The sequence below is a fragment of the Scyliorhinus canicula genome, chromosome 3 (assembly GCF_902713615.1).
Source record: "Scyliorhinus canicula chromosome 3, sScyCan1.1, whole genome shotgun sequence".
Lineage (NCBI taxonomy): Eukaryota > Metazoa > Chordata > Chondrichthyes > Carcharhiniformes > Scyliorhinidae > Scyliorhinus > Scyliorhinus canicula.
In genome coordinates, this window is record NC_052148.1 from 263,885,607 (window position 1) to 263,912,263 (window position 26,657).

Here is a 26,657-nt window from a genome sequence, read left to right on the forward strand (position 1 = left end):
CACTCCGGCGTCAGCGCCCGTTCCCAGACTCCATTCTGGGGCCTCCGTGGGTCTGGCAGGGGCATGGCATGATTTGCGGGGGCGGGGCCTCGGTGCTGCGCCGGATCTCCGACACCGCGTAAAAGACACAACGCCTTGGGTCCCACGCATGCGGAGTTGGGCAGGTGCCAACTAGCGCATGCGCAGTGGCCGTCCTCCCCCAGGCCGCCCTGCACAAAAATGGTGCATGGATATAACATTGCTGGCGGAGGAAAGGAGGCCTGCCGACATAGAGGCCGGCCCGCAGATTGGTGGGCCCGATCGCGGGCCAGACACCATCGGAGGCCCTCCTGGTGAGGGAGCCCCCTCACCCCCCCCCCCCCCCCCCCCCCCGCACAGGCCGCCTCCCCCGAGCGTTCCTGCAGAGTTCCCACTAGCAGCGACCAGGGGTGAACGGCGCCGGCGGGACTCTATCATGTCGGAGTGGCCGCTCAGCCCATCCGGGCCGGAGAATCGCCCCGTCAAATGGTGCCGATTCTCCGCACCTCGGAGCACCGAGCACCGGCATCGGGGCGTCGTGGCGCGGTTGCTCCGATTCTCCGGCCCGGCGTGGGGCTTGGAGAATCGCACCCCCCCCCCCTCCGATGTTTGCAATTTCAGAAATCCTTTAAATCTCCCTGTTCTCTTCTTTTGTGCAACGTAACGGATGGTACATAGAATGCAATGTAAAAGAAGGAACAAGGAAAATCACAAACTTGCATTTATATAGTGTCTTCGACTTCCCAAAATCCCCTGCCATGTACTACCCAGCCAATGAGGTGCTTGTGAAGAAAAGGTTTACTGGGATGCTTCCAGGACTTGATGGTTTGAGTTATAAGGAGACGCTGGATAGACTGGGACTTTTTTCCCTGGAGCGGAGGAGGCTCAGGGCTGATCTTATAGAGGTCTATAAAATAATGAGGGGCATACATAAGGTAGATAGTCAACATCTTTTCCCAAAGATATGGGATCAGAAACTAGAGGGCAGAGGTTTACGGTGAGAGGGGAGAGATACAAAAGGGTCCAGAGGGGCAATTGTTTCACACAGAGGGTGGTGAGTGTTTGGAACGAGCTGACAGAGGCAGTAGTAGAGACGGCAACAATTTTATCTTTTAAAAAGGCATTTCGACAGCTATATGGGAAAGATGGGTGTGGAGGAGTATGAGCCAAATGAGGGCAATTAGGATTAGCTTAGTGGTAAAAACTTGGGCGGCATGGACAAGCCTTGTCTAAGCACCTGTTTTCATGCTGTAAACATCTATGTCTCTCTGAAGTCTAATCACTAACGTAGGATGGTTTGCGCAGGCAGCAATGATATCATTGGTGAAGTTAGAAATGGGATGGGGCCGTTGATGGCTGCGCCAGCATTTGTATTACCTGCAGTGAGTGTTCAGAGAGCATTGAAGGGTCAACCATGTCACTCTGGATCTGGAGTCACATGTACACCAGGTAAGGATAGCACATTTCCTTCTCTAAAAGGACATTAGTGAACCAGGTGGGTTTTCAACGACAATTGTTTCATGGTCATCATTAGGATGTTTAATTCCAGATTTTAATTGAATATTTCACCATCTACTTTGGTGGGATTCGAACCCAGGTACCCAGAGTACTAGTCCAGTGAGAATACCACTCCGCCTCCCCTATTCGCCAGTGCATAATCTCAGTGCACTCTGACTTGAATAGAATCTTAGAATTCCTACAGTGCAGAAGGAGGCCATTTGGCCCATCGAGTCTGCACAGACCCCCTGAAAGGACACGCTACTTAGGCCCACTCCCCCACCCTATCCCTGGACACGATGGGGCTATTTTAGAACCCCATTTATCTCACTAAATCTCAAGTGAACAACTTAAAATGAGACAGGTCAGGAAAGGGACCGGCATAAAAAACACAAACCAGAAACAGACCAGGGGAGGGATTCTCCGACCCCCCGCCGGGTCGGAGAATCGCCGGGGGCTGGCGTCAATCCCGCCCCCGCCGCATCCCAAAGTCTCCGGCACCAGAGATTTGGCGGGGGCGGGAATCGCGCCGCGCCGATTGGCGCGCCCCCCCCCCCCCCCCCCCCCCCCCCAGCAGGTTACTCTAGCTGGAGTTAAATGTGGTAAAATACCTGAGATTTGGTTAGATGAATGGGTTTTTATTCAAATTGAGGTGCACTGGTGAATAGGGGGAGGCATGGGGCTCTTCTCACTGGATTTGTAATCGAGAGACCCCAGGAAAATAATCACCGAGCCCAGCTCTGGCTGGATTGAATTCAGGGGGCGGGATTCTCCGAGCCTCCGTGCCGAAATCGCGAATCGGAGACCGGTGAATCGCCGCCAATCACGTGCTCGCGGTCGAGGGCCATTGAAAGAGGCCGCAGCGGCGATTCCCCGCCGGCAACTGGCCGAGTTCTCGCCGGCGTGGTTGACTCATGGTTCCACCCGGTGGGCACTCGGAGTGGCGGCTGCAGACCCAGTCCGCGGCCGCCCTGGTGGGGGAGTGGGGAATCCGGCATGGGGGGGGGGGCCTCCAGGACAGCCAGGCTCGCAATCGGGGGCCACTGATCGGCGGGTGCGCGGGATATTGTGGGGGCCGGTCCGCCATTGTGCGCGGGGCCGCTACCACAGGCGCGCACATGCAGGTGCGGACCCCCGGCCGGAAGTGCAGGGCCACGTATCGGCAGCTGTGGCTGCGTGGGTACTCCGGGGCCCTGCTAGCCCCCTTCGGGTAAGTGAATCGCTCTGGACGTTCTCCAGGAAAGTCCAGAGCGATTTGCCCGTTTTCTCACGGGCCTGGGGACGTAGACCGATTATCGGAGAATCCGGCCAGGGAATCATGTCTGTCACATGAATTGACAATCGGTTCCAGAGAACCACTATTCTTCGGGAAAGTAAAAACACCATCTAGCCTTATAAAAATTCAAGTTGCGACCCCTGATCTTTCCACAACTAGTTCACTGGAACAACTTCTCAACTGGAACACAATCCATTCACATTGTGCATATCGATGACCACGGACGCACCATCGGTTTTTGCACAGACAGCCACTGCCTGCACAGAAGTCTACCAAATTAAACCCACAGAGGTTACTTTATAAAAGTGGAAGCACAAAAATCAGACACCGTTGATTGATTTTAAGGATCTAATGAGAGTAAAACTGATTTTGTAAATGGCTTTAATTTCCCTTGCACATTTTATGGAGTTATCCAAACTTGGATTGGATTAAACCGTTGTAATTATTCCCAGGTGTCCAGTTTTCTCTTAGTAATTCCATTTAACAAAAACTAATCAAGGGTTTGGAGCGGTGTATAACTCTGCTTTCAAAATCATGTTGTATTTAGCTGCTCGGGCACCTAAAGACAGAGGGCTCTATCTCAAGAGGTAGCTGTTGTCAATGCTGTGTCGCCCACATAGTGAACTGAACACAAGTAACTGACACGTTGACCCAGTGGATGAACCAGTAACAACTCCCTGTGTCTCATGTTGAACTGAGCCACAGGAACCTGGATAATTCCAAGTTCAATCCATGATTTGTCCTGGTTGTAAGCCTGCATTTATATAGCGCCTTTCCTCACTTCGAGATATCCCAAGCTCTTCACAGCCAATGAAGTGCTTTGATGTGCGTTCACTTATAATGTCGGAAACAAATTGCGATTGGCAATTTGAACGCTAAAAGCTCCCACAGACGGCATCGTCATGATGACCAGATACTCGTTTTCACGTTAGTCATAGAACATAGAACAGTACAGCACAGAACAGGCCCTTCGGCCCTCAATGTTGTGCCGAGCCATGATCACCCTACTCAAACCCACGTATCCACCCTATACCCGTAACCCAACAATCCCCCCCTTAACCTTACATGTATTAGGACACTACGGGCAATTTAGCATGGCCAATCCACCTAACCCGCACATCTTTGGACTGTGGGAGGAAACCGGAGCACCCGGAGGAAACCCACGCACACAGGGGGAGGACGTGCAGACTCCACACAGACAGTGACCCAGCCGGGAATCGAACCTGGGACCCTGGAGCTGTGAAGCATTTATACTAACCACCATGCTACCCTGCTGCCTAGTCGAAGGATAAATATTGGTAAAGGCAATGCCAGTAAATTTAGACTTAATTAAAAGTCCTCCAATCTGCCTAAGTCGTAGAACAAAAGAAAGAAGAAAAGAAATTGGCTCACGAGAAGCCTCCAGGAAGAGGGCGGAATTGGAAGAGCTGATCTTGTGCCAACTTCCCACTGGGCTGTACAATCTGCTACGTTTTAGAGGTGAGGAGGCTCTCATCCCTTTTGTACCGTCGCCCAAGCCCAGATTTAACGCAAAAATATTTCAGAATGAGCGCCGAGCACAATTCTGCTGGATTTTCTCTTCCCACTTCCATTCCAAAGCCCAAAGCGTGAAGGTGACCGTCAAGTGGAACAGGCTTTCCAGGTTTTTTCCAATGCTGAACAGCAAATGTTTTTTTTTAAATACCAAAACTGGGTTTATTTGCACTACCTCGCACGTTTCAGACATCTTCATTTTTTAGTAGCTTATTAAAAAAATGAACTCTGTTTTCGGAATGCCTCAGATACAGTATTTATGGCTGAGATGGCCAGCCAAGAACAATGACAGAGCGTCAGACCATATGTGCCGACCTTTGTAAAACCCAGTAGTCAAAGACTGGCTCACCAGGCAGTCAGTGGCACAGATCTTACCATCTGCAGCAAGGGCAACTTGAAACCTAAGGATGGCACCATCAGTGGGTTTTTTAAAAAAAGAGTTATCTTTAATCGCAGCTATCGTGCCTGTCGTTCATTCGGTTAGCACTAAATTAATATCGACTAAATTACTGGTCACACATCTATCAAACAGACGATTAATGCATTGCTCAGCGTGAACATCGCTTTCATCTTCTCTTCACTAATGGAATTGACACATCTGTCCAAACCTCACTGCACTGGGGGGGGGGGGGGGGGCAGCTCACAAAGCAAAAGGGTGAGAGAGAGGGTGGTGGTGGTGGTGGTGGGGGGAATCACTGATTGTTTGCACCCCGAAGCTCATCCTAGGTATCATTCAGCAGCCTAAGTGCTTTGATATGGATGTGACGACTGTAAATTGCAGCTCGGATATGTGCTCTGCTGACGTAGAGTACACTTGCCTTTATCCCACCGTGGCACAGACTGCAAGAGCAAAGAAGTCATGTTGGAGTTGTATAGAACTTCAGTGAGGCCACTGCTGGAGTACTGTGTGCTGTTCTGGTCGCCGCATTATAGGAAGGATGTGATTGCACTGGAGGGGGTGCAGAGGCGTTTCACCAGGATGTTGTCTGGGATGGAACATTTAAGTTATGAAGAGGGGTTGGATAGGCTTGGGTTTGAGCAGGGAAGATTGAGGGGCGACCTGATTGAGGTGTACAAGATGTCAGGGGCATGGACAGGGAATAGCTGTTCCCCTTAGTTGAAGGGGAACGAGAGGATGCAAGTTCAAGGGCGGGAGGTTCAGGGGGGACTTGAGGAAAGCATTTTACCCAGAGGAAGGTGACGATCTGGAATGCACTGCCTGGGAGGGGGGTAGAGGCGGGTTGCCTCCCATCCTTTAAAAAGTACCTGGATGAGCACTTGGCATGTCTTAACATTCGAGGCTATTGGCCAAGTGCTGGAAAATGGGATTAAGATTGGCAGATCAGGTGCCTTTCATGCGACAGTGCAGACTCGATGGGCCGAAGGGTCTTTTCTGCAGTGTATTATTCTGTGATTCTGTGAAGTGTGGTTTTCCATGTGAGGCAGTGAGAGAGCTGGAAGTCTATTGCACAGTTTCACATGGTTGAGCAATGAGCTGTGAAACATAGGGATAGGGAGCAGGAGTAGACAATTCAGCCCTTCGAGCCTGCTCTGGCATTTCAACCAGATCATGGCTGATCTCTTCCTGGTCTCAAATCCATCTCCCTGCCTGTTCCCCAAATCCCTTTAACCCATTTTTAAAAATCAGTCATATATATCTTATCAGAAATATATCAATCTCAAATGTTTGGAACAAGTTGACAGCCCAAAAACGCTAGTGATCTGCAAACTTGAGCTATCCGCCTGATAGGCATGACTAGTTCACACATTTAACTTGCTAGGAGCCTTACAATAATTTAAAATGTACTACACGCATGGATTCAGAACACTCCCGCAACTCTTCCTCGGTCCTGTAGGTGCCCTACACAGCACTGGGACAAGCTGTGATCTCAGTCCCAGGATTGGTATAATGGCACCTTGTGGAAAGCACAGAAGTACACCTTCACTGCATCTGTATCTGTTCACTGCATCTCTTCAATTCCGAATTTAATCACAGGATCAGGCAGGGGACTAGCTGTTGCACCATCCCACCGCATGCCTCCAGTCTCCGTTTCATACCCGTCCACAGGATCTGACTTTCCATGTGGTCTGTTACCTTTCTTGGCAACGCTGACAAAATATTGTGTATCTACGTCCAGGTTTTCTGAAGGCTGGTATGATTGGTGCCCCCAGTCTGTCAACGCTCTGAGCGACTTGCTTGATACATCCTGCCCACAATTCAAACCCACTCTACACCTGGCCCATTATTCAGAGGGATCATTCCATAATGTCCCAGGCAATAACGGATCAACATACTGGATGTTGCACACACGAACTGCAGCTGTCCTCCAACTATTTATCAGATTTCAGCAATCGGCCCAAACACTTCATGACTTGATTGTGTCAGCCTCAACTTAGTGGCAGCACTCTTGCCTCATCAGAAGGTTCACCCTAAAGACCACAACAAAGTAATTGTTGGCATACCTCAGTGTCCACTGTAGGAGGTACCACCATTCGAATGAAGCTTTCAAACCAAGGCTCAGTGTGCCCTCTTAAGCTGGAGACAAGAGATCCTACGGCGTCACTCAAAGACGAGCAGGACAGTTATCCCATTGTCCTGACCAATGTTTATTCCTCAATAAACATGAGTGAAACAGATTATTGGTTCATTTACCTCATGGCTGTTTGTGGAACCTTGCTCAAAGCAAACCTTTCGCTAAGCAAATGGATTCCCTATCTTCCAACAGTGACCTTAAACATACTTAATTTGCAGAAGACCACTTTGGAATGTTCAGAGGTCATGAGGATCAGTACATAGAGGCAACTTCTTTTTTACCAAAAACAGAAATTTAAATAAAAAGTAAAACAAAATAGACAGGGATCATAATACATTGTTCTACTGAAGAGACTGGGACTGTAGGGGTGGGGGCACAGCTAAAAAATAAAAGGGTCGCCAAGTTAAGACAGAGTTGAGGAGAAAGGTTTTCTCCGAGGATTGTGAATCTTGGGAACTCTCTACCCCAGAGAGTGGTGGAGGCGGTGGAGTATTTTTTAAGGCAGAGGTAGATAGATTCTTGATTAACAAGGGAGTCAAAGAGTATCGGGGCTAGGTGGAATGTGGAGTTCAGGCATGGGAACAAGACATGTCATAGGGTGCAATTCAGCGGACACAATTCAGCGGATGGAGTCTGCTTTAGGTGGGGTATTCCACATCGGCCACGTTGGTGAGATCGCAGCCCGCATTCAACCACACTTTTGTGCCAGAAATGTGCCACCGTGAGGCTCTTGCCATTACTGGCTCCGTCGCCATCTGATTCACCCAACACACATCTCAGCGGCTCACTGCTGACGAGGGCAGATGCTTTTAAGTGCTCTCTGCGCACTCCCTCCCAGTCAACACACCAGCATGGCAGTGCGCAGACCTGCTCTTCGCTTTGGTTACGCAGACCACACCAGGCTTCTCGCGCTGTGGATGAGAGGCGGGGCACCCTGTTCACCGGAGGGGGTTGGAGAACCAACAGCAGGGTCAGCAATGCCGCCTGGGAGGCAGTGGCAGCGGCTGTCAGTGCGGGCAGCATGACCAGGAGGATCGCCATCCAATGGCAGAAGATGAACGACCTCCAACGATCAGCAAGGGTAAGTTACCACCACTCTTCAGCTGTGAGGCTAGAGGCTGCTCACAGTCAAAGGGAGTGAAATTGTCTTTCAGGATAGAAGCCGCAGCAGGGCAGTGTACTGGAAGAGTCTGGTATGGTAGACAGGCTATGGTTGCTCCTGTGATGGCTCCCACAATATTTAAGGATGGCTTGAATGCCTCACAGATTCTCGCCCAACCGTGTGACTTCCCATTGGGGAGCCAGGTCATTCCCGAGAGACTGTTGCATGTCACTTTAATCTCGCTAGTGAGATTGTAACAAATGCAAATTCGGGTTAATGAAATTCTTGCCATTTTGGGCCAAGATCCGGAACTCGCTACCGGGAGCTGGGTGGGTGAATCGCAAAATGGCCCAGTGCGAATCCCGATTTTTCCCTCTCCCATTGTTTGCCCGGGGCGTCCTGAACCGCACTGGCGCAACATGGGCACTGAATCGCGCCCATAGAATATGAATCATAGAATGACGCAACACCAAAGGAGGCCATTTGGCCACCATGTCTGTGCTGTCTCTTTGGTGGAACGTTCCACTTAATCCTGCTCTTTCTCTGGAGCCCTGTTAATATTTTCCTTCAAACGTTTATCCAATTTCCTCTCAAAAGGACTCTGGAATGAAGCAATTCCTCAATGGACTGGACACACGTGGGGGGGGGGGGGGGAAGGTAAGAAACAGGGCCTGGAAGCACCATTAGGAAATGGGGCCTGGAAGCACTATTGGAACTGGGAGAGGTCATGGAGAGCATCAACACCGTGCAGGTGGGGAGGGTGCCGGGGCCAGGTGGCTTCTTGGCGGACTTCTACGAAAGTTTCACAACAGCACTGACCCTCCACCTCTGGAGATGTTCACAGACTCGCTAGTAAGTGGCTTCCTGCCACCAACACTGGCACTAGCCTCAATAGCACTGATATCCAAAAAGGACAAAAACCCAACTGATTGCACGTTTGACAGACCCATCTCGCTGTTCAATGTAGATGTGAAGATCCTAGCAAAACCCTGGCTAGGCAGCTGGAGAGCTACATGCCAGAGGTGATCGCAAAGGACCAGACTGGCTTTGTCAAGGGCACGCAGCTGACATTGAACATCAGATGCCTGCCAAACGTGATAATGACCCCACCTGGGGAGTGGACACCAGGAGTGATCATCTCCCTGGGCCGAATGGAAAGAATCGAATGGAAGTACCTCACAGAGGCACTGGAGCGGTTTGGGCTTGGAGCAGGGTTCACCTCCTGGGTGAAACTACTGTACAGCATTCCCACGGTGAGCATATGGACTAACACCACCAGCGCTAAATACTTCCAACTGCACACAGGAATGCCCACTGCCCCCGCTGCTATTCGCCCTCAGGTCAGCAAAAGGCTGAATGGGTATCCAGAAGGGGGCAGAGAGCATAGGGTCTCACTCCATGCGGATGACCTGCTCCTCTACATCTCGGACCCACAAGCCAGCATGGAAGGAATCATGAAGCTCTTGAAAGGAGTTTGGAGCTTTCCCGGGCTACAAACTCGACCTGAGCAAAAGCGAGAGCTTCCCGGTGAGGGCAGGAGCTTTACGCTATCAGAAGTTCGCCAACTCTCAGGTGTGGATTAATCTGTAGAACGCCAACTAACTGCTGCTCAAATATTGGCGGCTAGCTCACGCCAGAGCAGGGAGTTAAATATTTCCATGACGGATGGCCCGTTGCAATGTCGAAGTTTAAACTAACCAGCCTAATCCTACAATTTGGTGTTGATATTCTTAGCTTTTCTAAGATTCTGCTCTGACATGCTCAAGAAATGTTTTTGAACATAACCATTCCTGGCTTGAATAATCCTTTGACCATTCCCCTCTCTGAAGAAACAAAGGATTATGTTCGGATGATGATGATGATGTCAAACACTCACTGCCGTTGCAATGTAATTAAAAGAGTACATCACTTAATAATATCCAGCCCGAATAGGTTTGAGGGGGGTGGGAATATTGTGGATATCACCCGGTCCATGGCGGGGGTGGGGAAGTAATAAATTGAAAATAACTTTTTGAGAGCTTACCTGTTTCACCAGTTGATCCTTCTTCACCAGTCCGGTTGCTGCTGCTATGTTTCCAGCACCTTCTACTGTTTTCTGAGCAACTGTCGACATTCCAGTCACCACGGCTCCTCCTACCAGAGACGCCTGCTCTTTGGTCTTCTCAGCCACTGACAAAATAACCAGAGGGAACATTCTGACTGATTAAAACAAAAACTCACACAGCTAGAGGTGGGCGCGAAATGCCGGCCCAGTCAGCGACACCCACATCCCATGAATAAATAATACGGTCAAGGAGATTTATCCTTCCCGGCCTGCACAGAAATGCCACAGAAACAGTACCCACCACTAACTCGGGATAGGAAATACATGCTGGCCTAACCAGCGATGCCCACTTCCTGTAAATTATTATTTATTTTAAATCAGTCATCTGGCTGGGCCACTTTAAGGGTTGCGGTTTCCAGGTGAGAATACAACAACAGTTTGCATTTATATCGTGGTTTTAACATAGAAAGACCCCCAAGCCCAAAAGGTGCTTCCCACGTTTGACACGGAACCACACAGGGTGATGTTAGGACAGTGGCCAGAAACCCCACAAAGAGGTAAAAGTTTTACGGAGCATTTACGAGCAAGAATGGAGAGTTGGCGGGAGAGGATTCCAGAGCGTAGGGCCAGTCCGCCGCCAAGGCCATTCCATTTATAAATTTGCACTCATCTTATTTCTGCCAAATAAAAGATGTCCAGTCATCCCTGCCGACAATTTTCCCTCAGCCAACATCGTAAAGACAATCTGTTTATTTATTTAAATAACCTGTGTAAATTGGCTGTTCGGTCGCCTGACATTACCACAGTGACCACATGTCAAAGAGGTACTTTTGTTGACTGCGAAGCACTTTCCGGATGCACCAAGCTTATGAAAGAGCCCACAAGGATGGAAGCTCTTTCTCCCTCCCTTCTTTTCAGTCAGATAGGGGCAAGACCTCCGGCTAAACTGACACCAGTACATTCCTTTTCTACTTCTTATCCCCCATTTGCGGCAAATTGAACAGATGGGCAGGACTCACAACAGCTTCGGGCAAGATTACTGCATGCCCCGCAGAGGACAGCCAATTTTACTTTTTTTTTGTGGTGAGCCGTGCCAACTGCAGAGACTGGTTCACAGAACTCCACTTACTCAAGCCTGACCTCTACGCAAATATCAGTGGTTACTGGCCCTTGAAAAGGGCTGTGAACATAAGGGAGAACACGATTTGGCCTTCATCATTATATACTCATCCTGTTAGTTAATCAAAAATAGAGGGCGCGATTCTCCCATATGGGGAGAAATCGTAAGGCTGGCGTCAAATCCGGGTGGGTTTGACGCCAGCCCCCCCCTTCCCGACCGGGAACCGATTCTGGTCCCCGGTCGGGGCTAGCATCCTGACGCCGTAAACTCCGGCATCGCGGGCTTAACGAAATTCGTTAAGCCCGCTTGCCCGAGTTAGCGCTGGCTGACGCGTCATATGACGTCAGCCGCGCATGCGCGGATTGGAAGACTCCAACCTGCGCATGCGCGGATGACGTCATCGCGCATTTGCGCGAAACCCGCGCATGCGCGGGCCGGGATGCCCCTCAGCCGCCCCGCGAATGGATACTGCAGGGCGGCGGAAGGACAAAGAGTGCGCGGGCATCGGACCCGCTGCCCGCGATCGGTGGGCACCGATCGCGGGCCCATGGCACCCTTGGCACGGCCGTGGTACTGCCGTGCCAATCGGTGCCATGGTTTTAAAAATCGAGAGTTTTCGGCCGATTTTACGAACGGCCAGACCAGGTGTGTTTGCCGTTCGTAAAAACAGCCGTAAAAGGCTGAGAACTCGGCCCATCGCTCAGCTGAGAATCGCTGCTGGCCGTAAAAAAACGGCGGCAGCGATTCGTATCGGGAGTCGGGCGTGGGGGGGGAGAATAGCGGGAGGGCGTCGGAACAGCGTGGCCGTAAAATTTTACGAGCCACGCTATTCTCCGCACCGTCGGGAGTGCGGAGAATCTCGCCCAGAAAATTTGCATTATCAGGAGGCAAATATCCAGCTAATAATCTATGAATAAGGGAAATCTGGGGTAGATTGCAGACCCCTCTGCCACCAGAAAATATTTTGCCTTACTTATTCTATCAAGACAGTACTTATGCGTCGGCCAACACCATTGGTGTTGGGTAACTACCTCAGTGTGCTTCCTGTCCTCATTCCCCAATGTATAACAGTACCTCAGTAAGATCCTCCAAATCCAGTGATAAGAAAGATACATACATAGATACATAGAAGATAGGAGCAGGAGGCGGCCTTTTGGCCCTTTGAGCCTGCTCCGCCATTCATCACGATCATGGCCGATCATTCAACTCAATAGCCTAATCCTGCTTTCTCCCCATAGCCTTTGATCCCATTCTTCCCAAGTGCTATATCTAACCGCCTCTTGAATATATTCAAAGTTTTAACATCAACTACTTCCTGTGGTAACGAATTCCATAGGCTCACCACTCTTTGTGTGAAGAAGTGTGTCCTTATCTCTGTCCGAAATGGTTTACTCTGAATCCTCAGGCTGTGACCCCTGGTTCTGGACACACCTATCATTGGTAACATCTTCCCTGCATCTACACTGTCTAGTCCTGTTAGAATTTTATAAGTCTCTATGAGATTCCCCCTCATTCTTCTGAACTCCAGGGAGAACAATCCCAACCTAGTCAATCTCTCCTCATAGGACAGTCCCTCCATCCCTGGAATCAGTCTGGTAAACCTTCGCTGCGCTCGCTCACAGAAGGAGACCAAAACTGCACACAATCCTCCAAGTGTGGCCTCACCAAGCACTGTACAATTGCAGCAACACATCTCTGCTTCTATACTCGAATAGATGGTCCAATAGCAGCATTCTCTCTCACGCCAAAACACTGTGCTGCTAGTCACTCGAAATCAGTTCCACTGGGTGGGGCATGCCCCTCATATACCTGACACCAGACTCGCTTAGCTATTGCTCTACTCCCGAACTGGGACATGACAGGAGGCTCCCAGGGGAACAGGCAAAACACTTTTGCAGTCAAAACATTCCTCAAGAGATCAAACAACCCCATCAACTCATGGGAGTCCCTGACTTGTGATCGACTAAATGGAGAAAGGTTCATTTGATGAACACATCGAAGGGGAACTTGCGGAGAAAATGTTGAGGCATTGGAGGGAGTGCACAAACCTCCAACCCATCGATCCGACCCTTAAGAACCGCCTGCCCCACATGTGTCGAGTCTGCAGAAACGTCTGAAAAATCTTCATTGAAACTGAATGAAAGATCTGTTTCATTATAAAAGGAAAATTGGAGCCGGAACAAATTGATCTAATTCAGAGTCTACAGATTACAGACATGTCTTATCAGCCATTTCAGAACCCATCAAATCGGAGTGGAAGCACGTCATCGTCGATCCCGAGAGACTGCCTGAGATAAAGATAAGCCTTGTGTACAGGCCAAAGGTCTCAAGTGCGTTCACAAATGGAATTAAAGAGGGGATTACTACTGTACTCAGTTATCTTTGCAATAATTCAGTGAATGAAACAACATTTTTAATTACGGTTCATTCAATGAAACCAGAGCCTCAGGCAATTGGCGCAGAGTGAAGTTTAAAAAACGTATCAAATGTCAGCAGGTTGTAAAAAGGAATCTGGTCTTCAGCCCTGCCAAGCACATCAAAGGCATTACAATGGGAACATCCCCCCCCCCTCCCCCCCAAACACTGCCAGTCATCTTCTTGCCAGCTGCCATGAAAATGCCATAGTGGTTCTGTGAAGTTGCCCTCTCTCCAATGTTCTTATCTGCTCTCCACCCTTCTCCTACACTGCCTAAATAAGAGATTGAAAAGGGAAAAGTAACACACATTTTATGTCGCCTGCTGATTCACCATCACGACGGGTGTTTATTTATTTATTACAGAAGAATTTTGTTTGACAGTTCTAACCAAGACTAACCACATGTGCTAGCCCTTGGTTCAATAATCTGAATTTGTTTTTTGAAACATACACCCACGTGTGTTAAAATGAACGTCCTGCTAGCTTATTCTATTTGTCTGTAAATTATATATTTAGACAAGTACCCTGCAAGAAATAATTCACCCAGATGTACAGGAGGTAAAAATAACCAGATTTGAAATTTCTGTATCCTAGCCATTCATTTAAAATTAATCCGTAACAAAAAAAAAGCAAATGTTTAACACATCATTTTCACAACAAAATTGTTCAACATAATTCGTACATAACAGCAGTCGCTACATCTAAAAATAATTCAATAGCTGGCAAGTGCTTCAGGATGTTTTCTGATTACCTGAAAAGTACTCTTGCTTTCTTGCATCCAACCGCCTATATAATAGGAACAAGTGGGAAGAAGGCAGGAGTATTGAAATTCACTGTGCAAATTAAATTAAAATGGCAAATGGATTCCTTGGCTTCATTAATAGGGGCAATAGAGTACAAAAGCAAGGAATATCACTGAAAAGAGACATGCCACTGAAGTTTTTACCCTTGTACTCATCAGGATAAATCCAAGTATGTCAAATTTCAAATGATCGTAACAATTCATGCCACAGGAGAAAAAAAAGTGATTGGTTGGCAAGTTGACCCTGATTGGCAATGGCTCAGCCATGGAGAAAGCAATAGGGAATGTTCCCCGAGCTCCCGAGTAATTAAAAAAGATGCAAAGCTTGATCATGTTCCATTTGTTTGCCGAAAGCGGGTCCCTTCATATGAATGCATATCCCCTTCATTATCGTAAATGAACCGCAGTACGAGATGGACTGATGATCTTAAATTGGTCATTCTGTAATACCAAAACCAAAGACGTCATGCTGAACATTTATAACACACTTGTTATGCCTCAGCTGGAATAGTGTACCCAGTTCTGAGCATCTTCCTATAAAAACGATGTCAAGGCCTTAAAGAGGGTCCAGGAGATTCATTAGGTTGGAAATCGGGATGAAAGACTTCAGCTACGTGGAGATGAGAGAATCTGGGGTTACTAGCCTGAGAGCAGAAAAAATTAAAAGGAGATTTGATGGACGTGTTCAAAGTCAAGAAGGGGTTTGATAGAGCAAATGGGGAGAACAGGTCCCAGTGGCGTAAGAGACACTAACCAGGGAGCTCAGCTTGAAAGGTAATTAGCAGAAGCAATATAAGGGGGGGAACCAAATTCAGAGCAATGTGTCCTTGAAAAGGGTAATGAAAGAATAATAACTTGTAAAAGGGAATTGGATAAATACGTGAAGAGGATTACAGGGTTATGGAGAAAAAGCAGGGGAGATAGACTAATTGGTTAGATCTTTCAAGGAACTCGCACAAGCATGATGAACTGAATGACTTCCTCCTGTGCTGTTCAATTTTATGATTCCAAGTACAGATCTATCACAGTAAATTAGATCATTAAAAGCAAGACGACAAGCACAACATGCTAGCACATTGCACTAGATCTCAACACGTGGCGTTACAAAGTCATGAGATACTGTCTCCAGGATTAGTTTACTCATCCATCCAGAATAAAATACCTTTAGTACGGTTAAATGGCAACTTCTTGAACAAGGCTAAGGGATTCTCTGCACCCCACGCTGGGTGGGAGAATCGCGGGAGGGCCGGGCGAATCACGCCACGCCGCCCTGGCACCCCCCGCGATTCTCCCACCACCCCGGTTCACGCCGGCGCCAACCACACCTGGTCGCTGCTGGCGTGAACAGCGCGTGACCGGTAAGTGTGGGGCCTGTGGGGGGACGGAGGGAGGATTGAGCACCACGGGCGTGCTCAGCAGATGTCTGGCCCGCGATCGGTGCCCACTGATCGTCGGGCCGGCGTCTCTAAAAGACGGACTCTTTTCCCTCCGCCGCCCCGCAAGATCAAGCCGCCGTGTCTTGCGGGGCAGCGGAGGGGAAGACAGCAACCGAGAATGCGCGGGTTGGCGCCGGCCAACCTGCGCATGCGCGGCTGACTTCACTTCGGCTCTGCCGGCCGCGTCATTCCCGGCGCGCCGCTTTGATGCAAGCGTCCAGGCCCGGCACTCGGGATTCACGCGCCGCCGCTCATAGCCCCCCCACGGGAGGGAGAATAGGGGGCGAGGAGCTGTCTCAGACGCCGGAGTGAAGCACTCCGGGTTTCACTCTGGCATCGGCTGTTTGTCTCCCTTTGGGAGAATTGCACCCTACGTTTCCACCTTTACACAAGGATTATCCTAAGTGTTCTAAGTATTCCAACAGCACAGTGGGCGTACCTACACCACAGGGACTGCAGCGATTCAAGAAGGCGACTCACCTCCATCTTCTCAGGCGCAATTAGGGATGGGCAACAAATGTTGTCCCCGCCAATGATGCCCCTATTCTCAGAAAAGATTTTTTAAAGTAGTGTTGATTACTCCAAATATGAAGACATGCTTTCGGATAGCTGTCTCAAACGGCTCCCCTTCGCCAGTTTTAACTATTGCCCCCTTGTCCGAAGGGGCTATCCACATTTCACATGAACACCACCGAGGTGGGAAGGCAAGCCTGTGTAAAACGCTACTTGGATCGCTCCCTTTCAAGGCAGAAGAGCTTGCCTTCTCTAGCTTTTCCTCATAATTCAACTTTGTGACTCCAGAGATCAGCCCTTTGGATCCTCTGTGCAACACTAACCTGGCTGAACATTTCTCAGTGGCCAAAAACTAAACAAGGTGAAGTCCCATCAGGGAAGTGTAGTTTTAGCTTGTACGTATCCATCTTTTCCTCAACTGAACCAGCAACATAACTCTGCATTCTGCGTTGTTGACCATTTGCTTCATTACTCTGAACAATGATTTAGAGTGGGCAGCACGGCGGCACAGTGGTTAGCACTGCAGCCTCACGGCGCCAAGGTCCCAGGTTCGATCCCGGCTCTGGGTCACTGTCCGTGTGGAGTTTGCACATTCTCCCCGTGTTTGCCTGGGTTTCACCCCCACAACCCCAAGATATGCAGGGTAGGTAAATTGGACACGCTAAAGGGGTAGCACGGTAGCATGGTGGTTAGCATAAATGCTTCACAGCTCCAGGGTCCCAGGTTCGGTTCCCGGCTGGGTCACTGTCTGTGCGGAGTCTGCACGTCCTCCCCGTGTGTGCGTGGGTTTCCTCCGGGTGCTCCGGTTTCCTCCCACAGTCCAAAGATGTGCGGGTTAGGTGGATTGGCCATGCTAAATTGCCCGTAGTGTCCTAAAAAGTAAGGTTGGGGGGGGTTGTTGGGTTACGGGTATAGGGTGGATACATGGGTTTGAGTAGGGTGATCAGGGCACAACATCGAGGGCCGAAGGGCCTGTTCTGTGCTGTACTGTTCTATTATTAATATTAAATTGCCCCTTAATTGGAAAAATGAATTGGGTACTCTAAATTTAAATTTAAAAAATGATTTAGAAACTTACTTTCCTGTAAAGCAGACAGAAGAGTCACAAGGCCAAAGGACATGCCCCTGTTATTTCTAGTGGCAAAAAGTAGATGGGATTTTAAAAATGGCTGCCATTTTAAATTTGTATTAGTGTTTTCACTATAATTAGACAGAAGGCAGAAATTTCAGCCCCACGGCTGATGTTGTTCATGTATTCTACCTCAGTATCAGCAATGGTTCCCTCGCCACCATTTTAGCCTGGGACACAACACTGTTACAAAGAAAGTTGAAGGAGATACCTCATCTATTATGAAGAGTGGAGTGTGTGGTTTTACTGTAATTGTGCTCAAACTAAATGAAAAGTACTCCTCTCAAACTGAAACCGGTGGTCCTCCTAATCTTTGAATGACGCCACGAGTGATTGTTCAATCTCAGGAGACTTTGCCCAGAAATCACTCTCAGCCTGGACTCAAGCCGAGAGCAGCCAGCAGAAATCAAAATCACGCTATATAATTACCGTCAATTATTGTACCTGCGCACTGGCAACCACCTCCGTATGTACCACAATGGGCAAGATCTTCTGCTACATTCTGGAATTTGGCAGATAATCAACAGCCCCAAATTTTGGACACGCGTAGCACAGAAATGAAGGCTAGTACAACACAAAATGCACAATTAACTCAATTTATTTTGGAGCATGCAGCTAATTTATATCAAGCATGGGATTGCCGCCAGCAGATTGTACAATGAGACAAATAGCTGTCGCAAAGCCTTTTCCATGTAAATTTTGGCAGGTTATTAGAATGTGGATTTATCGAAGAAAGCAGCAAGCTCACCCCATCACCCGCTTTCCTGTCTCCAATTTGCTGCTTGTACACATGTCTTGTGAATCAGGCAACAAACCAAAACAGCAACGTGACTCCACGACAAAATACTAGAATTTTTCCCAGAGATTCATTCCGGACGTTCTGGGTTATCTGAGAGAGAGAAAATTATCTGCTCCCTCCAAGCTGTGGTCATGTGTACCCAGCATCTCCCTGACAATACTCCTCCTGATCTCTCGCAAAAGCAGGATACAATTAATTTGCAATGGTTCTGCAGGAAGCTTTGATCATGCCTCATTCTCTGGGTGCAATCTTCCCAAAATTGCACAGAGTGTTAGATCAGGTGAGGAAAGCTGTGTGTGAATTCAGAGTGCTGGTGAGGATCACACAGCCAGCTGGAGGGTAGGGTTTAAATACACGGGCAGAGCGGGAATAATGAGATTAAGCACCATTTCTGAAGAACTTCCTGGTCCCCAACAGACATTGGAGCCTCACGTGCATCTGCCCCCCCCCAAACAAGCAGATGGCATTGGGACCACCCCCCCACCAAAGCAGTGCGCTCTCCCTCTCAACACCAATGGACATCGAAACCCCCCCCCCCCCCCCCCCACCGTGTTCACATGGAATACCCACATCAAATGGCATCGGGACCCCCTTGCCGTCTTCCCCCTCTCAACACACGGCATCAGGACCTCACCTCCCAAAGCAGCCAACTGGATCCCCCGCCCAAAGCAGACAGTAGAACCCACCCCGACCCCACGCCCTCAAAGGAGATGGTGGGAGGGTGGGACGCCCCACCTACTGTCTAAAGTGGACAGTGGAGCATGCCAACCCCACCCTCAAAGCAGATGGCAGGAGACACCCCACCACCGCTCAAAGCAGACAATGGAATGCCCACTTACCCCACCCAGGAGAATGCCCCCCTCTCCCAGCAGACAGCAGGATGCCTTCCACCCAATGGGACGTCCTCCTCACTCCTCCCCAACTGGACAGTGGGACAAGCCCTGCCAGCAGACATCAGCCCCCCCACCCCCAGTCAGGGGACACTGTTAGGGTGCCAAGGGGCAGTGCCCAGGCATGCCACTCAACGCCCATGGCCTACAGGCAACTCCGCGCTCCCGACATGGTCACCACGACTGGCTTTAGTTTTTGACGTGTTGACATCACGGAGCCGGGTTGGATGGGGGGGGGGGGGGGGGGGTGCGAGCGATTGGGATTACATGTCATTCATAGACTTTACAGTGCAGAAGGAGGCCATTCGGCCCATCGAGTCTGCACCGTCTCTTGGAAAGAGCACCCTACCCAAGGTCAACACCTCCACCCCATCCCCATAACCCAGTAACCCCACCCAACACCAAGGGCAATTTTGGACGCTAAGGGCAATTTATCATGGCCAATCCACCTAACCTGCACATCTTTGGACTGTGGTAGGAAACCCACGCACACACGGGGAGGATGTGCAGACTCCGCACAGACAGTGACCCAAGCCGGAATCGAACCTGGGACCCTGGAGCTGTGAAGCGATTGTGCTATCCACAATGCTACCGTGCTGCCCCAGCTGTCATGGGTGGACATTATCGCGTCAAGCCCATAAATTTAAATATATTTTAATCTGGTTAATGAAAATTAGGTTCACACCCTCACTGGGCATGAACCTGATTACGTCACTGGTGGGGGAGCAGGGATGATCTTAAAACAGATGTTGCTGGCACAAATCCCGTTTTTGGCCATCGTGGAGATTTAGCGACCATTGCGGGATTTGCGCCCATGGCAAACAAAACCTCTGGATCGAAGCCTCTGTCTTTTATGCTTCAGCACACACTCTTGCGCACAGTCATATTGTCACAATTTGAGACACATTGACAAGGTCTGTTACAAGAATTTCTATGGAAATGGGATAAATGCGACTAAGGCAGCTCAGAGGCTAATGTACTGAGAAGGTTGAAGCTATGTTGACTTAAGGGGTTAAACAGCAAGAAAGCCCCTAAAACAGCAGGTGGGCTTACCTAACTGGAGACGTGTTGTCCACACTGCTTGCAAAGGAGTGCATTCCAGAGAGATTTTTTTTTGGGGAGATTGAGCTAAATTAATTTGAAAGCGTTCAGTGAACCTTGAAAGACTGCGTGATCAAGGCCTGTTCATTCAAATTTATCTGAGTTAATTCTGAATTTAAAAAAAATGTTTATTGAAAATGTTTCATTATAAATAATATAAAACAATTAAATCAAGTTACAATGGTAAAGAACATGACAATCAAACGCCCAAATTAACTTCACCCCCCCCCCCCCACCAACATTAAACGAAACCCCGTAACAACTGATGGTGACTCGCTCTTTAACAAAAGGAAATGAATGGCTGCCATTTTAGGTAGAACCCTTCTACCAACCCCCTAATGATGCAAACCGTCTCCAAATGTAAGAACAACATGAGGTCACCAAACCAAGCTGAGGCATTGGGCGGAGTAAGAGATTTCTACCCAAGCAGAACTTGTCTCCGGGTTACTAACGAGGCAAAGGCGAGGTCATTCGCTTTCACCCCCGTCTGCAGCACCGGCGTGTCTGATATCCCAACAATGGCCACCAGCGGACATGGCTCCAGATCGACATCAAGTATCTCTGGCATGGTGTTGAAGAAAGAGATCCAAAAGTGTAACAACTTGGGACAAGACCAGAACATACAAGTGTGGTTAGCCGGCTCCCGAGAGCGACGCTCATGCCTGACCTCCACCCCAGAGAAGAATCTGCTCAACCTTGCTTTTGGTCAGATGAGCCATGTGCACCACCTTGAACTAGATTAGACTAAGCCGAGCACAAGAGGACATAGACCTTGTTCCGTAATGCATCATCCAGAATAGAACCTAATTCACTCACCCGTTTCACTTTTACCTCATTCAATAGAGCCAACTACCCTGATCAGATCTGGCCATATATGCACAAAATAGTCCCCCCCCACCAGACCCGGCCAAAGACAAGATCCACTTCAACAGGGAGGAGGGTGGTGACAAGGAGAAAATGCCTTGCGCAAAAAATCACAAATCTGGAAGTATTTAAACAGATGGAACCAGAGAGTTGAAAGATCTCCAACAGCTCCTTTAAGCTGACAAATCTTCCCTCTCCAAATCTTTTCAAATGTTCCCCCTCCCATGACCTAAACGTTGAGTCTAGACCTGCTGGCAAAACGAGGTGATTATTGCAGATAGGGGCCAGCAAAGATCTGGAACTAAGTTTCAAAATGCTGTCTGAACTGCTTCCAGATTCTCAGAGTGGACACCACTGCCGGATTTGAGGACAATTCTGCCGCAGAAAACGGCAGAGATGTGGTTACTAATGCACGAAGGCTAGAACCCTTCCAGGAACTCACCTCCATTTGTCTCCATATGGACCCCGGATCATTAAACCGTCCCAGTACCTTGTCAATATTGGCTGCCCAATAAGAAATTGGGTAAAGTCAAACCTCCGGATTGTCTATCCCTCTGGAGGCGACTGGCCTTCTCCCCGTGTTCATCAAACACACCCCTCGAACATCACAGCTGGCCCACTGCCTTATCCGTTGATAATAATTCCAATGGTTTCTACAGCTTTTTCCTACTCTTCAACAAGCTGGGATGGGGGCAAGTGAGGAATGATGGTACACGTCAGGATGGAGGCCACCATCCTCCACCCCTCCGCCCTCACTCCTTTTATATGTGCACTTTGTGGGAAATATCACTACCACCGCCCGCCCACTTACCCCCTCCCCCCCCCCCCCCCCCCCCCCCCCCCACCACCACCATTAACCACTTTAAGGTCTTACCACAGCATAGAAGGAGGGATAGACTCACTTTTATTAAATTTAATATATTCCCCAATGGCGGTGCGAATTCAAATCATGATGGAGACTAGAAGCTTGTTAATAAAGTCAGTATCGTCCCATTTTGGAGCATAGACATTAACCAGGACCACCGAGGTGCTGTTAATTCTCAATGTGAAGAATATAAGATAGATGTTGGCGGAAGCCGCCCCAACGCTGGGACGCGGCCATCACGAAAACGTTTTCCCCGCCGGCACCGATCTAACATCCTCTAAGCCAGCGGGACCTTGCCGTTGAAAAGTCCGGGTTCAGCCTGTGTGGGGGGGGGGGGGGGGGGGGTCCGCAGTGGCCTGGCCCGCGATCACGGCCCACCGATCGGCAGGCCGGCATCTCTGGCTGGTGGCCTCCTTTCCTCCGCGCCAGCTCCTGTAGCCCTGCGCCATTTGGCGTCGGGGCCGGTGCGGGGAAGAAGGCCACTGCGCATGCACTAGTTGGCACTGGTCCAACTGCGCATGCACGGACACCGCGACGCCTGGTTCACGCCAGGATCGGCAGCTGGAGTGGCGTGGGCCGCTCCAGCGCCGTGCCAGTCCCCCCCGTGGTCCAGAGAATGGGGTCTGGAACGGGCGCCGACGTCAGAGTAAAACACTCCCATTTTTACGCCAGCGTTGACACTTAGTTGCCCGCTAGGAGAATCCCGCCCATTATAAATTGTTTTAGTTTTCTGACTTTGTAAAGTTAATTCTGCTTGTTTCAAGCCATGGAATCGTGTGGCTTTATTATCTTAGTGAGTAACTGGGATTTCATACCCTGTCTACTTTTAATGAAAAGTGACTGGTCCCTAATTGGATCGGAACACGTTACAATCAGGGGATGGAGATGACAGTGAAGTAATTTTTGGTTCTTAATCTCTGCACAAACATAACTTATCAATACACACTAATAAAATAGACTCCCCCTCAAACGGTCCTGTATGTACAGTATAGTAGTTTCTATTTAAAAGGCTTTTCATTCTGAAAACCTTTTTTCCTGTAAGATTCCTTACAGAGAGAAGTGTGTGCCTAGTGCTTCATTAAACATGATGCTCATGAATCCAATTCATCTTGCTCCCATAGTAAATCTTTAACACGTCATTGAATTAAAACCCAATACTTTACTACATATTCCAGAAGAGGAGGTGGGTAAAGGTTACCACGTCCATTTTCTGGGCTTTGAACACACGAGATGATAGGTTTTGTATCAATGAAGGATAACATCCCACAAAGACTCCAATCTGAAGTTTACTCCATGTTCAGGACCACATCAATGAACATGGAAATTACCCACCTTTCACAATGAGTGAGATCAACGTCCTCCATCATCTGCTGCAGCTGCTTAATTTCATTGTATTTGTGCCTGCGTATTTGTACTTGGCAGTACGAGTGTCATTTGCGACAAAACCAAGGGAGCATTTGTTCACTAACTAGTGAAACTGTTATTTCTTCATTTTTGGGAAATAACTTCAGGACTGAGCATGCATGCCACCAAAGTGCAGATCAATAAAAGTCAGCTGAGATCAATCTACACTAACTTCTTCAACCTCGACGTTTTGACTCTCCAAACGAATTTACTCTCCCTCGGCAAGGCTGTTTGTCCCTAAAAGAGGCATAGCTACCTGAGAGCAAGCTAATGTTCAGCAACATGCATGGAGCAAGCAGAAAACCCCGGTCTCTTAAGCCATTTTCATGGAACTCAAATTATTCTTGGCCAAGTGATATTGTATTAAATCAGATCTAGTTCGATAGTAAACAAATTTAACAATAAGCAAGCAACTATATACTAAACTAGCTGAAGTGGGCACTCAGTATAGAGTACATATCTCCAACATGTTGTGTTAACTTACAATTACAGAGCTCATCCACGAGGCTTCTCCCTGCCTGTTTTGTTAATACTCGGTGACTACAAAGCTGAAAAAGGAATTTGTAAATCAAGAGTTCCCATCTCACTGAGGCGGCTTTGAGCCAATCCACATCCAACAACCTGCTGCCAAAACTCTGCTCACATACTCGCAACTGTGACAAATTCCCACAGTGGCTGAGGCAATCCACAACACCCTGAAACAACCACCAGCATTCTAATATCAATAAAACACAACATTCTAAATAAAAGACCATTCACCCTATATCCCAACTTTCATGGATCTATTAAAATATTCCAGGATCTGCATCCGCATCTTTGCCAATAATGAATCATTTCCTCCTCATGCCATACCCAACCTGTGTCCCAGGTTTCACTGAAACTGCCCATTAGTTTTTGAGATATATTGTACAGACTAACAAACACAGGGGCAAAAACATTGCCTCTGCCTACCTTCACTCACAGAGGTAAATATTTACGGTAGAAATTAGCTCCTTGAAAGGTTTCAATCTAATGTTAATCTGCATCTACTCAAAATTATTATAGTCTATGCTCCTTCCTTTTCTTATTTGAGGGAGCAATCCAAAGTCTGTTTGATTCACTGCAGTTAAGATAATTAGCTGTTTGCTCCTCTTTATAACTCTTGACCTGTTGCCAAGGCTTAATATAAACCCATAACTGGCAACATCATTGACACATAAATAACAGGTTGCCATATTCCGAAGTATTTAACTCATCCAAAAATCTGTACGTGTTTGAGAACTTGCATTATATGTGAAATAGAAGCAGGAGTAGTCCCATCTGTCCCCTTGATCCTGCTCCACTATTCAATAAGTTCATGGCTGATGGGTTTGCATTTTGAGCTCCATATTCTTATCTGCCCCCGATTAACGTTTGATTCCCTTACCTAACCAGAATCAGACAGCCTCTCAAATGTATTACTTGAAACAAATTTCAAAACATAGATAATAATATGGGTTGAAGCAGTTTAGTTTTCTTAGTAATCTCATGCACTTCTCCATGATTTGGGGGGACACTTCCCAAATGAAAACAAGACAGGAAAGCTTATTTTTTATCACACTATTCTTGCTCGCAAACTCCGTCAATGACCAGCTGCTACATCAACAATACATCATATTGGGGCTGGTTTAGCTCACTAGGGGCTGGTTTAGCTCACTCGGCTAAACTGCTGGATTTTAAAGCAGACCAAGCAGGCCAGCAGCACGGTTCGATTCCCGTACCAGCCTCCCTGGACAGGCGCTGGGATGTGGCGACTAGGGGCTTTTCACAGTAACTTCATTGAAGCCTACTCGTGACAATAAGCGATTTTCATTTTCATAAAATGTCTGGCTCCAGCCCTCGCATCTTAGACCCCCACCCCTCTCCCTCCAGTCGACCCACCAATCCCATCTCATAGCATCTTAGTAATGTTGCAACTCAAGTTCCAGCTTGGTGGAAATCAAGAGCAAAGGCACTCCTTTTCGCTCCATTGAGTTTTCTGCTTCCTGACCCACTTCTTTCTTGACTCTTTGAACTTCCTGTATGTACTCTTCCCGTCATGGCAGGTGGAATACAGACTGAGCTCAGTGTGTCAATTGTAAGTAAATTGTCTGTTTGCTTTGTTACTGTAGGCAAAGACCCACATCCATTTGTGAGAGAAGTTGAACAAGAGGGGGACGATCTAATCTCTACCTCCTACGCCAAGGTGGTCCTCTGACTGACCGACATGGAGGGTTTGTGGGTTAGCAAGAGCTTGCTGGTGGCAGCCCCACAGCAAGTCATCGTTTCAACTTTGCCTGCTTGCCAGCAGCAAAATCTCTGAAATAAAGATTGCCACCTCTGCCCTTCTGCAAAAGGATTGGCCCTCTGCAAAGCAATTGGTTACATAATCAATGCAGCTGTGGGTGGACATGTGGGCCTTGGGGAAGAAGAAGGACCTCTCACAAGTGCTCTGGCCTCAGAAAACATAAACACACAAACCTCCAATTTGGGGGAAAGGGAGGCAATCAGGTAACAGCAGTCAAAAGCTGTTACAAGTGGAGATGGCATCAGATGATCAGAAACAGCTCCTTCAGCACTGTAGGTATTCTGTGATTCTATGAACAGGAGGAAGGGTAATTAACGTTTCGGTCAACATCTGCTGGAAGACCTTCTAGTGTTGTCCCCACATCCTAAGCCAAGAAATTATTGTTCAAAGATTCTACCTTGACCGGCATCCATTGGCAGCTATTGAGAAAGGAGTGTGTCTCTATTTAGCTGCAAAACCGACCAATTGACACTCAAGTGCCCAAGAGCAAAATAAATAACCTGTTGAATGAGGAAAGAAAGGCCTGTAGCATCCTATGAAACTATCACACAAGGGAAAATAAGGAGCAAGATTCAAACTGAAAAACGAAGGTTGGCGGGGGGTGGGGGCAGCAGGAATCCATGCGATCCCTAAAGTGCAGATGGGGGCCATTCAGCTCATTGAGCACGCACTGACCCTCCAAACGAACACCCCACCTAGGCCCACTCCTCCACCATATCCTCGTCACTCCACCTAACCTGCACATCCTTAGACACACCCAAGGAGCAATTTTAGCGTGGCCAATCCACCTAAACTGCGTAACTTTGGACTGTGGGAGGAAACCTACGCAGACACGGGGAGAACGTGCAAACCTCACACAGTGAGTCACCCTGGAGTCACCAAACAACCTGGAGAAAGAACAAAAGCGGTAACGGTGAGGGCAGTGGGGAAGAAAGGACTGAAGCGGGGGACGAGATGGGACCCATTGTACGGACTCTGTGTTTGCGCGGGATTGGGCTGCCTCGCTCCC

At 48.5% G+C, this 26,657-nt stretch overlaps 1 protein-coding gene across 5 annotated transcripts in view; it reads right to left on the reverse strand.

Moving 5' to 3' along the window:
* Nucleotides 1–26,657, reverse strand: part of LOC119963509 (alpha-synuclein-like) — a 114,838-nt gene that overhangs the window by 80,875 nt on the left and 7,306 nt on the right. For all 5 annotated transcript variants that reach the window (XM_038792746.1, XM_038792742.1, XM_038792744.1 and 2 more), the window contains one exon: nt 9,984–10,129. In XM_038792746.1, the coding sequence (XP_038648674.1) occupies nt 9,984–10,129 (146 nt within the window). The remainder of the gene's footprint in view (nt 1–9,983; nt 10,130–26,657) is intronic.